A 13,816-nucleotide genomic window follows, 5' to 3' on the forward strand; every position below is an offset into this window, starting at 1 on the left:
TGAAAAAGCTTCTGACCTAAACAAACAACAAATGACGCACAGCCATTGTAAATGAACGTCTTCTTGTGCTAAAAGCCACTCTTGACTGAAATCAATCAAGTCCAGATTGACTACAAATTAATGATAAAATAAAAGAAAACACCACTCTTGGTTAATCAGATATGTTGCCATAGTAAGGAACAGAACAGAATTTTTTTTTTTGCTAACAAAACAGTTGCTGGCAGTGTAATCCACTATATACATCAATACACCTGGAAATTTATGATTGGCCATATTCTGGGTCACGAGAAAATAGTGAAAAACCATTTACACATTTTGCATAACTATTTAATGAAAATGAATGAACACTCACTGAGCGCTAAACTCCAAAACGCGAAATTGCATTATCTATTTCTCATAAAATATGACATTTCAAACAAAAATATATCAAGGGACGTTTTCTACTATTATCATCATTAGACTGTGTAAGTTTTATGTATATCTGTGATCTTTTTTTATCAATTCTGTAATTTTCCTTTTAATAAAAAAGGAAAAGGTGAACTAATGAAAACTAGTGTTTTTCAGTTTGCCATGGCCATGTTGTATTAGAGAGGGGCTCTAAGGTAAAAGTTTTGTGATGCACTCATTTTCCACTAGTTAGAGCCCTTACGAAAATGGGGAAAAAAGTTACAAGTCTTTAATTAAACTTCCTGCAAAAAGGTGCAATATATGCCACTGTGTTTGATACCCCCAAGCGAAACTTTTTTCAATATCAAAATAATTCATTATAAAATTGGTCATATTTTTAAGATATCGCCCAATAATCTGGAGCAAATATGTTCAAGCATGAAGAATAATGTCGAAAGGAACACACAATCTAAGAAACGTTTCCAGGGGACGATTTCACTAAGAGTTAGCACCAGAGATATAAAAAACGTATGGCTAGTCCTAATTCAGGACGAGTAAATTGTCCTAACTCGAGATAAGACTATCTTAACTCTTTGTGAAATCCACCCCTGTACACTTCACAGATTCAAAATTAATAATTAATGATATTTTTATCAAACCACATTACTTCTCAAAATGCTTTAAATTATCAAAAGCTGCTGTAGGCTTCCATAAACCAAAAGATTTTATTGCCATTAATTTTAAGAGAAATTACCAAACGTATACCTTCCCTTTAACATTTCATCAAAAACTAAAATTTTGTTTCTCAGAAACTTATCAAATGTCCCTAAACTTTGGTGTACTTGTTATGGAAACCGAGTCGTCTATAGTTTGCCGTCGATCGATGATGTTCATGGATCGGTGGGTTTTTTTTCCTGATGGATCAAGACGCTGAGCTGATTCAGCTGTAAGAGTTGGCTTTATGCTTCGGAAGAAACAAGAAACTGTCAGGAATCGGACCAAGTAACATCTCACTGAGGAAAAGAAAATACAGCAGCATCAAAATTTAGAACTACGACTAAGAGAGAGATAAATAGATAGAAGGTTTATTCATAATAATACCGTAGTCATCCAAAAGTAAAAACTGAATCACAACTATAATACATCATTAAAGGCACTGGACACATAATGTTAATTGTCAAAAACCAGTATTCTGACTTGGTGTAATCCAACATATCCATAAAATAACAAACCTATGAAAACCTGGCCTTAATTGGTCATATAAGTTGCAAGAAAATAAGGAAAGAAATACACCCTTGTTGTACAAACTTCTTTGCTTCAGATGCCTGAGAAAGGCTTCAGTCCTGAAGCCTTTCTCAGATTCAAATATTTGAGAGTGAAATTACCATTGTTCTCAAAAACTACGTTACTTCAGAGGGAGTCGTTTCTCACAATGTTTTATACTATCAACAGCTCTCTGTTGTTCGTTACCAAGTAAGTTTGTATCTTAACATATATTTTGAGTAAAAACCAAATATTTCCTGCTGTCGATTTCACGAAACTCTTCCTAACTTAGGATGAATCTTAGGACTTAGGATGAGTTAAGTTCGGTATCCATAGATGTTAGGACGCATTTAACAAATCCTTCAGTTAGGATGAGTTAGTCGTCTTACGTCTAAACTCGAGATATGATTAATCCTAGCATTTCAGGAAATTGGCTGCAGTGCCATTAAAATTTAAAACAACATCATTAAAATACCTTATCTTGACCCAGTCGTTACAGTTGGTGCTCGACATCAAGGTCTCTAAGTCGTTGCGTCCCGACGTAGAAAGGAGGGCGCTCTTGAATCTTCTGAGGCAGTCGCTCCAGGATGCCAACTGGGATGTAGCGATGAAGAAATGAGAGCCATTCAAGAAGGAAACGACGAGTCTTCTCAAGACCCTGCTCAAGGAAAAGAAAAATAATTTCAGATTTGAAATTTTGTTAATTTTGTTCTCCAATTCTCTGTATTTCACAAAGAGTCTTATCTTAGTTAGGACGAGTTACTCGTCCTAAGTTAGGACAAGCCTTAAGTTTTTAAATCTCCCAACTCTTTGTGAAATAGACCCCTGGTCAAGGAAAAGAAAAATTATTCCAGATTCGAAATTTTTTAATTTTGTTCTCAAATTCTCAAGGCCCTGGGATGGATTTCCCAAAGAGTTAAGACTAGTCTTATCTTAGTTAGGACGAGTAAGTTTGGACAAAGTTAAGAAAAATCATTCTATATTTGATTTTTTTTAGTTTTGTTCCTTCATTCTCAAGGAAATGATTTCAGATTTGGAATTTGTTAACTTTGTTCCCCCTTTTTCTTCAATGCTTGCTTCACGATAACATCGACTCTTATAAATCGCAATTCCAAAGAATTATCATTGCGCTTCGAACACTATTACCCCCTGGTCACTGGGTTATATCTTTCAATTCTTAAATCAGCTCAGCTCCCTTGGAAGTATACAGCATGTGCTTCCAAAGAGCACTAAGCTAAATTAATCACAAAAAACAAATCTGCCCTCAAATTTACCTCTAGGTGAAGAAAAGCAGTTACAGTTGAGTGTCTTGATCAAGAAAACAAGTGTCACGGCTGGGATTTGAACCAACACCCTGATGACTCAGCAACCAAAACCAGTGTCCCTTGCTGATATTGGTGCGTTTTTGAAAGAAATCACTTATTTTAATTCCATCATCCAACCAGATCATACCTCTTACAACTCCTACCTCAGTGTCAGTCCACCAAGTGTAAGACGCTGCAATTGGTGCATTTGTAGAGATGTTGCCATATTGTATCTACAGCAACCAATCAGATCAGGTTTTATGTAACTCTTACCTCAGTGTCTGAGCCCCAGTGTTCCAGGCCGTAATTGGTGTACTCCCTGAGAATATCCAATCTCTCATTGGCTGAAATGTCCCAATGTCTGAAACAAATGTGTTAAATAAAATAATAATACAACAGTTAACAGTTTCGTTGAGCGCCGGCACGTTAATCCGGAGGTCGTTGGTTCGAATCCCACTCTAGTCAATTCTTTGTTCAACCCCCAAAATCATTTCAAAATTTACCCAGTCAGTTTCCCTTGTGGTTTATATTGACACCATTTATTTTAGCGATAAACTTATCATATTATGGACACACTAATTGCGAACTAATTTTTGACAAATGCCAACACCCCCCCCCCCAAAAGAAAGGGCGCAAGGTTAACAGTGATGTAGTTATCAGTTATGCATATTCAAATTAGACACTTGCATGTTTATATGAGGTCTTGAATATTGAAATGAGATGCATGCATACCCATACTGACCTTTGCTCTTTGATCTCAGTGAAGAGCCACGGCTTGATGAGCGCCCCTCTTGCTATCATGACCCCGGCTGCTCCAGAGTTCTCTAAATGAGCCGTCATGTCTTCGTATGAAAGAATATCTCCATTTCCTGGTGGAATAACATGAATAATTGTTACTAGTTTATTTGAAGTTATTTTATGCAAGTTGCCCCCGAACAAGGCTAAAAGCAAATCTTTGTATGGGGCTACAGATGGCTACGGGAAGCAAAATTATTTATAGTAGAAAGAATTCAGGGGAGCTGAAGGAAGGATTTAATATTCCTGTCACAAAAAACCTAGTATTTTGATGTAGTATGAATATTCATTTTCTGATTTGCATGTTTTCCCTAATCCCCTTGTACATAAATTGTAAATTGTCCAGAACCCAGTGGCCATGATTGTACATAACCCATGTCTATTGTGTAGTACCGCGCCTTGATTTGTATGGTCTCAGGTTTAGGGTCCAGTAACTTCATTGCATATTCAAAGGGTAAGTTTCAATAACAAAGAGATTTGGGCTGGTGTGATGTGTGTAGGGATATAGTGTACGCTAATGGGGGTGGCAATAGGGGGTAGAGCAATAGTCTTTCTTCAAACATCTAAGTGGGTCGATTTTGGTCCACCACGTTTACTGCAGCCATGTTTTGGTTACCAGTGAATGAGTTTTGATGCGGACTCCTTGATCAGTGCCAGCAATTTGCTGTAATTTTCAAGAAATTATTACCTATAACAGGATGGGGCTTAGCTGCATCCACGCACTCTTTGATGTATGCCCAATCGGCGCTTCGAGTGTAGCGCTGTTCACGACTCCGGCCATGTAACTTCAGGATTATATACAAAGAAAACATTTGTGAGTTAAAAAGAAAAAGAAAACTGAAACTGAGCAATTATGATAGGGAATTGCCGCAAAAAAGATTTTGACCCAAGGAGAGAAAAAAAAAAAAAAGGAAAATCGCAAAGGAAAAAAAAACATACTTTTGTATTGTTTCCATGGAAATAAATACTTATTGTAAAGCTTACTGTAACCACAGAGGCTCCCCAGTCAAATACTTTTGGGATGAGCTTGTGAGCGAAATAATTCTTGTCCGATATACCAGCTCTCATCTTCACTGTCACAGGAACGTCCAAAACCTCAACAAAGTAAAAAAAAAAACAGGTAAAATAAAAATCAACCCATGAAAAGTTGGAATTGAAACATCGCATGGTGAGAGTATAATTAAGAGGGGATTTGCAGTAGCTCTATGTGTAAATCTCTGTGGAGTAGTGTTGGTTCTCACTTGGTGTACCCCAACATATCATAAAATATCAAACCTGTGAAAATTTGCGTTCAATTGGTCATCGAATTTGCAAGAGAATAATGAAAGAAATAAAAACACCCTTGTTTCATTACTTTGTGTGCTTTCAGATGCATAATAGAAGGTATCAGCTGAAGCCTTTAACTATTTTAGTGCGAAATTACCTCTTTCTCAAAAACTACGTTACTTCAGAGTGAGCCGTTTCTCACAATGTTTTATACTATCAACAGCTAACCATTACTCGTTACCAAGTAAGGTTTTAAAGACACTGGACACTATTGGTGATTGTCCAAGACCAGTCTTTTCACTTGCTGTATCTCAACGTATGCATAAAATAACAAACCTGTGAAAATTTGAGCGCAATTGGTCATCGAAGTTGCGAGATAATAATGAAAGAAAAAACACCCTTGTCACACAAAGTTTTGTGCTTTCATCAGATGCTTGATTTTGAGTTCTAAATCTGAGGTCTCGAAATCAAATTTGTGGAAAATTCTTCTTTCTCGAAAACTACGTCACTTCAGAGGGAGCCGTTTCTCACAATGTTTTATTCTATCAACCTCTCCCCATTACTCGTTACCAAGTAAGGTTTTATGCTAATAATTATTTGAGTAATTACCAATAGTGTCCAGTGTCTTTAAATACACGTAGGTGTAAAGATGAAGACAAATTATATTCTTTATCCCAGATGCAAAACTAACATCTATAAAATTAAAATCTGTAGGTTCAACTTACAGCATCCATACCGCGGACAATCTCCTCCAACTTGCCTGTCCGGCCCATCAGCGCACTGCCGCCTCCCTGTTTGAGGTCAAGCAAAGGTCAAAGATGTAAGAAAGGTAAGAAAGGTCAAAGGTTGAAAGAAAGTTCAAAGGTTGTAATGTAAGAGAGGTCAAAATGTTTTAAAAGGTGTATCCAATTCAAGAAAAACAGTCTTGTGTGTATTCACAATTTTTTCGTTGCTTTTGCAGGATCTGGCCAAGCTCAATCTGTTTACAATTTCAGCCATCTTGCAACAGGGAACTTGCATAATTATCTTGTGTTTGAGCTACTTTTTGTGCTTAACAACTCTTTGAAATTCCGCCCAGAAATACAAAACTACAAGTTTTGACACAATGTGGACTATTTGTTTCTCCCTTTGGTGATTGCCACTAAGAAAATTTAAAGAGTAAACAAGATTTGAAATAAAATCCCAAATCAGGCTTTGAAACAACCCACGGCACCCACAGCAATTGCCGTGGTGCCCTGTGCTTTTGCAGTGGTGCCCTCAGCAAGGTTCCATTACAAACTTACAATGCCACAAACACATGGCCCGTCTCAGAGAAACGTTGCTGGGCCCCCTTCAAGAGCGAAGCTCAAGGGCCACTAAAATCACATTCTGGATTGTAAATAATTTACCTTCATATAAACAAGATCAATTGGGCATCCAACGTTCAGGTCCACAAAGTCAACGTCGCAGTAGGTGTTGACAAGCTCAGAACACCTGCTGACAGTGTCAGGGAAGTACCCAGCAAGCTACAAATAGAAAACAAAATCAGAAAACACTGAAAATTGGCTACCATTTTATTGTTTTATTATGCAAGTTATACCACATTCTCTTCAAGAGGCGCCATGAGCAATGATCGTTAGAATATGGTGCCATATAAATGTTACAATTGATTGATTGATTGACAGGCTGATGAAAAAACCCTGCACTGTGAGCACAAAGTGTGCAAGCTTGCGAGGGCAAAAGCCTGCTCAAATACATTTATCTTTAGTCTTAAAAGCCCTGCCGTCGATTTCACACAGAGTTAGGACTCGTCTTAGCTCGAGTTAGGACGAGTAACTCTTCCTAACTTAGGATTAATCTTAAGGTCTGCATGCTACAGTGCACGGTTGGGACTCGTCCTAAGTTCTAAGGCTAGTCTTAAGTTAGGAAGAGTTTTGTGAAATCGACGGCAGCTCTGCAATCTGGGGCATTCTTAAAATTTATTTTGGTAATAAAATAGCCGGATTTCCAGTTAAAAATTGAGAAATCACATCCCTGTTTTAGGTATTAGTAGTAGTACCTGAACACCAAAGACATCTTCAGATGAGTGTCTCTTGAGCAGTGCCCACTCTGACGGTTGACCCTGGAGGAGGTTGGTCGACATTGCCATCTCACCACAAGTGATATCAGCCCCAAGACGTTTGCAGACTCGACGGAAGGGAAGATTACCAACCTAGGCAGAAGAAGATGTTCTCATATTTAGCTATATTAAACTTAGGGGGGGTTTAGATCGGGGTCAGAAGTGGGGGTTGTATCTGTGTCAGGGGGTGGGGTTGAATTTGGGTCAGGGGTGGGGTTGATTTTGGGTCAGGGGTGGGTTGGATCTGGGTCAGGAGGGGATTGGATCTGGGTCAGGAGGGGATTGAATCTGGGTCAGGAGGGGATTGAATCTGGGTCAGGAGGGGATTGAATCTGGGTCAGGAGGAGGGTTAAAACTGGGTCAGGAGTGGGGTTGAATCTGGGTCAGGAGGGGAGTTAAAAATGATACACTTACTGTTGTCAGAGGAGCCAGGTAGGATTTCCCTTCTACGTTCAATTTTTTCTTTTCACTTTTTCGTAATTTTACCAAATCCTGATCGGTAACAACCCCAGATGAGGAGTGTTTGTTTGACTCGGCAATAGAATCTACTTCTTGATTGGCTGTCGCTGGAGGAGTAACAAGGCTCACTCCTGGGTCTTCAGAGCTCTGATTGGTTGTTTCCTTTTCAGCTGCTGATACCTGACTCTGATTGGCTGTCTCATGCTGATGAATATTCATGCTGCTCTTGCCATCTTCACTAGGCTGCTCAGGGACCAGTGAACTACTGTTACTACCTGTAGTACTTTGCGCTGCACCTGTGTTCACATCTGCTTTGTTACCAACTTGCTTTCTTGGATTTTTCTTCTGGTTTGAAAGCTGCGCCAGGAATTTATCGCTTCTCTCAAAAGTTCCCCTCCGCTTCCGTAGTTTTACTTTAAGATCGATCGACAGACTGTTTGACGTTGTCGACTTGTTCAAGTTTGCCTCAAACTTCTCATTCTCAACAACATTCTCAAAGTCCTCGGTGAGATGACAACTACCAAATCGGCACAAGACTCCAAAGTGACATTTTCCAAACGTCTCAAAGTTGTAGCAACGATCTCCGATATCAGGCAACCGCTTTGCCCCCGCTGCCTTCAGGTCATGCAGGTATCTACACTGGTCCCCATATTGACACTCCTGCCCGTTGATTACCTTAGGGCAGAGTTTCTCGCCGACCGGTATCCATCGGGTGCGAGGTCGGTTCTGGTTCATACCTCTGGCCTTCTTTTGACGTTTGCTTTTCGGTTCATCTCTGCTTTCTGCTGGACGGCTGGCTGTTTCAGCTTTCCGGGGCGCCTGATCGTCAGAAAGCACCAACCCGTACCTCAAATGTACCTTGGTGTAGTTGATGTATCTAGGGAACACAATAATACACAAACAATAAATAGGAAGACATTTGAACTGTTTGAGTTTGAACGGGTAATAAAAGTAGACTTATCTCACATGTATTATGAGTAAGTATTCTTCAACTATCCACAGAATTATATTTATCAGACTGCAAGTCAACTTGCACACAAACACAAGAATGCTGGACTGAAGTCCGGTCATGAGTTTACAACGCTCGACTTCACAAAGAAATAAAATCTATCATAAGACAAAAATTATCAGTATCATCAATCATGTAGTGATTATATTGTGACATCACACTTTACTAAGCAACTACGATTGATCTGCAGTAACGATCAATCTTAGCTTTTTGTAAGACCCAGTGACTAGGGCGCTGTAATCCTTTTAAAAAAACTTTGTCATTATCGGGCGTAATTTTCTTTGAAAAAATCCAGAGTAAAATAAATTTTGCAATCCAGAGTAAAACTCCAGCCCTGCATGGAGGGGAATGGGTATTAGGGGCTTGACTGATACACAACCAAGTCTTACTCGCTCTTGATTTTGGCGTTTCCTTGTCTTTCGTTGAGCATCTTAGCAAGTTTCTGTTTGTCCTCTTCACTTAGCGGCCTCTCATCTGAATTTTTCTCTTCTTGAGCTGCTGCCTCCTTAGGACCGTCTTCTGTCGTAAGAGTAACACTAGACCCACTCTTTACTTCTTCCTCCATGGTATCGCTAGCTGTGCCTACGTTCTCCATCTTTTAAAAATCAGCTCCTTTGTCTATAAATGAAAAAAATGCAAAAATCATGTTATCACCTATTGTATCAATACATTTCAGCCCTACGCGGTGGTTGTGATAACGTAACCCTCCTCCCGACAGCGAAGCCGGAGTCACAACTACCCTCGCCGATACATTTCAGCCAAACCCATTCTTTTCTCAATTAATTAATGATGCCTGTTTTATTTCTAATGCAAATAATATTTGTAAATGACCTGAGGTTTCGACCCTTGCCATGTTTGCAGAATCTATCTCAATAGAATTTTAGAAGAATACTGATTGAATAAATGGATAGGGTTGAAACATGAGGCCATTTTAGATTTTGTTTGGTAAGTAGTTTGCAATCATCTATTTAGTAAATCAGTTTGATTTTTTAAATGAAAATATTTGACTTGTTCACTTCCGAATCTGATTCTTATTTTTATGTAGTTGCGATAATGTACAGTATCGCAACTAATTTTTATGCAAACTCTGATCTCATTCTCAGTCTATTTTATAATAAAAGTCATTCGATCTGCTCTCATCTCACTCACTAACTAAATAAAATGTTTTTGTCGAGGTCTCTCACAATTATAAAACATTTTTATTGAGGTCTCAGCCCCTCCCCCTCACCCCTCAGCGTAAACTTTTGTTAAAGTAAAACAAATTACAACCTCTGCTCTGATCACTGCATGCTGCTGTCTTTGGTTTATTACTACTAAAATGAAGGTACTTTTTAAATGCAAATAAATTGGGAAAAGTTTCCGTATGGCGCCACCACTTTTTCATTCGAAATAAATATTATAGTATCTAATTTACCTGATTGATATATCCCTTTTTGTAAAAATGAGTGAAAAAGTGGTGGCGCCATACGGAAAGTTATCCATAAATTGCATGCAGGGTTGGCAGCATGCAGTGCCGCAGGGGAGAGCAAGGATCCGAGAGCAAACCAACCCTTGGCGTGTACATCCTGACTGAAGGACATTAAGGACTTTGCCATTCATGCCAAGTAACGAAGTTGAGTAGAGAAGTAGTAGAAGTGATGAGTGAGCTTTGGCTTTGCCAATTAGTGCAACTTCTGCATTATTTCTCTGAATGTTAAACGCTAAAACAATCATACCAAAATAGCGCAAGAATTTTCCCATGACTATAGTTTTACACATATACAGAAAAACTACAATTTCTAGCTATAATTTTCCCCCAAAACTCACGTGTGTCTCTTGCTTTTCTTTTTGCACTTTTCAGAAAGTCTGAACAGCGCCCTCTAGTGTCCGAATATGGTAATTAAATAAAAAATAATGTCCTTCCGTGCCTCTAAAAATTACAGAAATTCTGTCCAAGAAATATGAGTCGCTGGGGCAATAATAATCAGCAGAACCCCTACAGTGGGGGTGTACCAGGATGGGGGGACTCACCCATGCCTCCAAGAGGGACACCTCATTCTGGAAATCCAGGATTTTGGGGTCCGCGAGGTCCCTCTCCACACAACAGATTCGACAGGTAAAAATATTGTTACAGCTATTTTGTTGAGTGTTTTATACTGTTTTTAATGAGAGAGTAGTGTATTTTCGACACATATGGAAAAGTGCACAAATTTACATGTTTTCCGTCAAATGTCGGTCAAATGTCAAAATTTCGAAAAAAGGAATCTAGCGCCCCAGTCACTGGGTCTAATGATGTTCACCTGTTCTGCATATTCATCATCAAATGTTAACTTGGATAACTTTCCGTATGGCGCCACCACTTTTTCACTCATTTTTACAAAAAGGGATATATCAATCAGGTAAATTAGATACTATATTATTTTATTTCGAATGAAAAAGTGGTGGCGCCATACGGAAACTTTTCCGTTAACTTAATTGTAAAAATGTAAACATTAACAAAAAAATACGCACTAAACCACTGCACTGGTTAGTTAGTGCGTATTTTTTTGTTAATGTTTATAACCAGATTTATTTAATTTTAGTGGATTGTTTTTGTGTACCTTAATAAATTATAACATTTTAATTCAGTTGTCATGTGTATTTATTTTCATTCTGAAAATGTTAACTAAGTTATATGTGAACTGTAGCCCCACTTGTGTGGTTGCTCCATGGGCCAAGGAAGGATAGCTGAAGGATTCAGCTATTCTTGGCCACACAAGTGGGGCTAATGTGAACTGTAGAATTTAAATTATGCTTATATTTTTTCAACAGAGGTCCGCCGCAAGGGCATTCTCCAAGCCCCCATCAATCCCCCCGGGGACAGTTCTCACCAATGTACCCCTCGTCACCCTTCATGCAACAGGCACCCGGCCACCAACACAGAATGGGACATGGAGGAGGGGGAGGGGGAAACTCCCCTCGGTATCAGTTTGGAGGGAGGAACTCCGGAGGGGGATCATACTCATCCCCGAGACACTCATCCCCAAGAAACTTCTCCAGAGGACAGGTTAGTTTAGCAGGCCTGTACTCATTTATGAAACGGCAAGGGCATCAAGGCATTTTCTCCTTGCTTGGTAACTAAAGGACACCCTATGGCTATGAGGAAATTGTAAGTGACTACTTGAGCATTTCAAGGGCACAAAGGCGATGTCCAGAAGGCATGGAGGCAAACACCTCCATTGCTCCAAAGTATTCCAGGCCTGGTCAAGACTTTTTACAGTGCCCGGGGGGAATATCTACAACAAGACTGTAGGGTTTCAAGCTCAACATTTTTACTGGACCAGAATTTATTTTATAAGACCAGAATCAAAATGAGTTGAACAAGCCCCTAGAGAAAATGATCCTCATTTGTCTTGCATGTGTAATAAGTACTTTGGTACTCAACAGGATTGAAAGATGTTTATCAGACTCAAATAGTCAACTATTTTCTCACAAAGATATTGCACAATGAGGTAGCCTATCAAGCCTGGAATTTCATCTTGAAAGGGCAAGGCCATTTTCATTTTGATACGGGCACTTCCATTGAAAAATCTTAAAAAGTCTTTGGGAAATTTTTGAATGGGCACCAAGGCCAAGGGCAAAAGAGGCCATGCCCTTTCAGGGCCTCCGTGAAGTTCCAGGACTGGCCTATTTTTATCGATATCCAATTGAAAAACACAAGACTACTGTGAGTTTACTGGCCCGATGCTAAACGTACTGGCCTTGGTACTGTGGTCCAGTGTTAATTTCGAGCCGTACAGTAAATCTTGAGTTACCCTTATAGAGATTCCATTCCACACCACCTGAACAGCATACTTTGATTCATTATCAAGAAAAATTCCATTAAAATGTTATAAAAGTTTCGTAGAATAATTTGAATTTGCCCCAACTAAGACTAAGACCAAGACCATGGGAAGCAAGCAAGGAAATGCATGTTTGTCATTTGTGCGACATAATGGAACGATGGAACAACAGCATGATGTCACAGGTGGCGGTTAACAATAGTATACCATCTAAATTACATTGAATTCTTTTTGCGATCAAATGGGTACCCGCTGCTCAAATATAGGATTCGAACTGCCTCTAGCTACCGGGCAATCTTGGTAGTTTAGTTGGTAAGAAACTGCTCTACAATTTGGCTTGAATCCCACTTGAGTAACATGCCTGTGATTATCTTTTCACATAGTTCTAGTTCTGAGTATACAGGGCTACAAATGTAACACACATCGGTGTACATGTATATGGGTGAAACCAAAATTAATAAACTCTTGTTGTTTTTTACAGGGTAGGCAATCTTCAGGCAATGGGCAGCCAGCTGACATCAGTAAGTACTACAAACATTCAATGGTTGTGGATCCATGGAAGCATCTGATGACATCATCATCTGGGACCCCAGCATCCAAGACCTAACGTCTTGAAAGAACCACAGCGAAAATAGACAATGAAGAAGAAACTCAGGCCAACAACATGTTGTCAGGTCGGCCATCTTGTGTTGAGCCTCTTAAGTATAGGAGAACCAGAGTGAGGCTTGAGGCATAAATAGTCAGGTGCAGTAGACATTTAACTATGGAGATGCCAATAATGTGCTCAGGGAGCCATACTTACCCTTCAAGTAGATGACTTGAGAGCTGTCATGCATGTGTACAAGACATGGTTGAAAGACTGGTTCCCAGTTTCAAAGTGATTTTGTCAATGACCGGGTACCCAACCCAAATCACTTGGATGGGAGACTTGTAAAATAATTTTTCAAATTGAAATTTTCTTTTTGTAGCCGTTGCAAAACTGAAAAAAATTTGTTTGTTTTTACTCATTTTAACATTGGGAAATAAAAGACGTTTTTTTTTAATCCTTGGCACACGTTTTGTGTTTATTTTCATTTCAAAATTCTCAAGGTTAAAAAAAGAAATGTTGGTGAATTTAAAAAAATTTAAGACCAAACCATTTGTGTTACTGCGTACCAAACAAAAGGACCTGAAAGCTTTGATGGAATCGAACCACCCACATACACGGCGTTGGTGGTTTACCACCCCACCGTGTTGTGTCGACCAGAAAGGCTTTTTTACTCAGGTTCAAATGAATGGAAGCAACAGATCCACATTGGTGTTGGGGGACCGGCATGGAGTAACATAGTACTGCATCATGAGGACTGGAACTAGCTACAAGATTTGTTACGTTACCTTTTTGTCCGGAGTGTTGTGTCCGTCAACCCTGCTCAGGTGTTCAGTAAGTACGCCACCA

General features: G+C 39.3%; 2 protein-coding genes across 2 annotated transcripts; one reads left to right on the forward strand and one right to left on the reverse strand.

Annotated features, from left to right (window-relative positions):
- Positions 1-955: 955 nt before the first annotated feature.
- LOC117300050 (tRNA-dihydrouridine(47) synthase [NAD(P)(+)]-like) lies at positions 956-10,467 on the reverse strand. The gene is given in 13 exon segments (XM_033783721.1): positions 956-1,400; positions 2,126-2,187; positions 2,189-2,308; positions 3,228-3,315; positions 3,697-3,823; positions 4,438-4,534; positions 4,734-4,844; positions 5,741-5,806; positions 6,404-6,520; positions 7,054-7,206; positions 7,528-8,449; positions 8,971-9,199; positions 10,388-10,467. Coding segments are annotated over 12 exon segments (2,142 nt in total). The 5' UTR covers positions 9,177-9,199; positions 10,388-10,467; the 3' UTR covers positions 956-1,327.
- On the forward strand, positions 10,440-13,287 carry LOC117300052 (metacaspase-1-like). Its single transcript, XM_033783722.1, has 3 exons — positions 10,440-10,676; positions 11,372-11,606; positions 12,863-13,287. Exons 1-3 carry the CDS (start codon positions 10,522-10,524, stop codon positions 12,986-12,988), a joined length of 516 nt encoding a protein of 171 aa, XP_033639613.1. The 5' UTR covers positions 10,440-10,521; the 3' UTR covers positions 12,989-13,287.
- The last annotated feature ends 529 nt before the right edge of the window (positions 13,288-13,816 follow it).

The sequence above is a fragment of the Asterias rubens genome, chromosome 15 (genome assembly GCF_902459465.1).
Source record: "Asterias rubens chromosome 15, eAstRub1.3, whole genome shotgun sequence".
NCBI classification, from domain to species: domain Eukaryota; kingdom Metazoa; phylum Echinodermata; class Asteroidea; order Forcipulatida; family Asteriidae; genus Asterias; species Asterias rubens.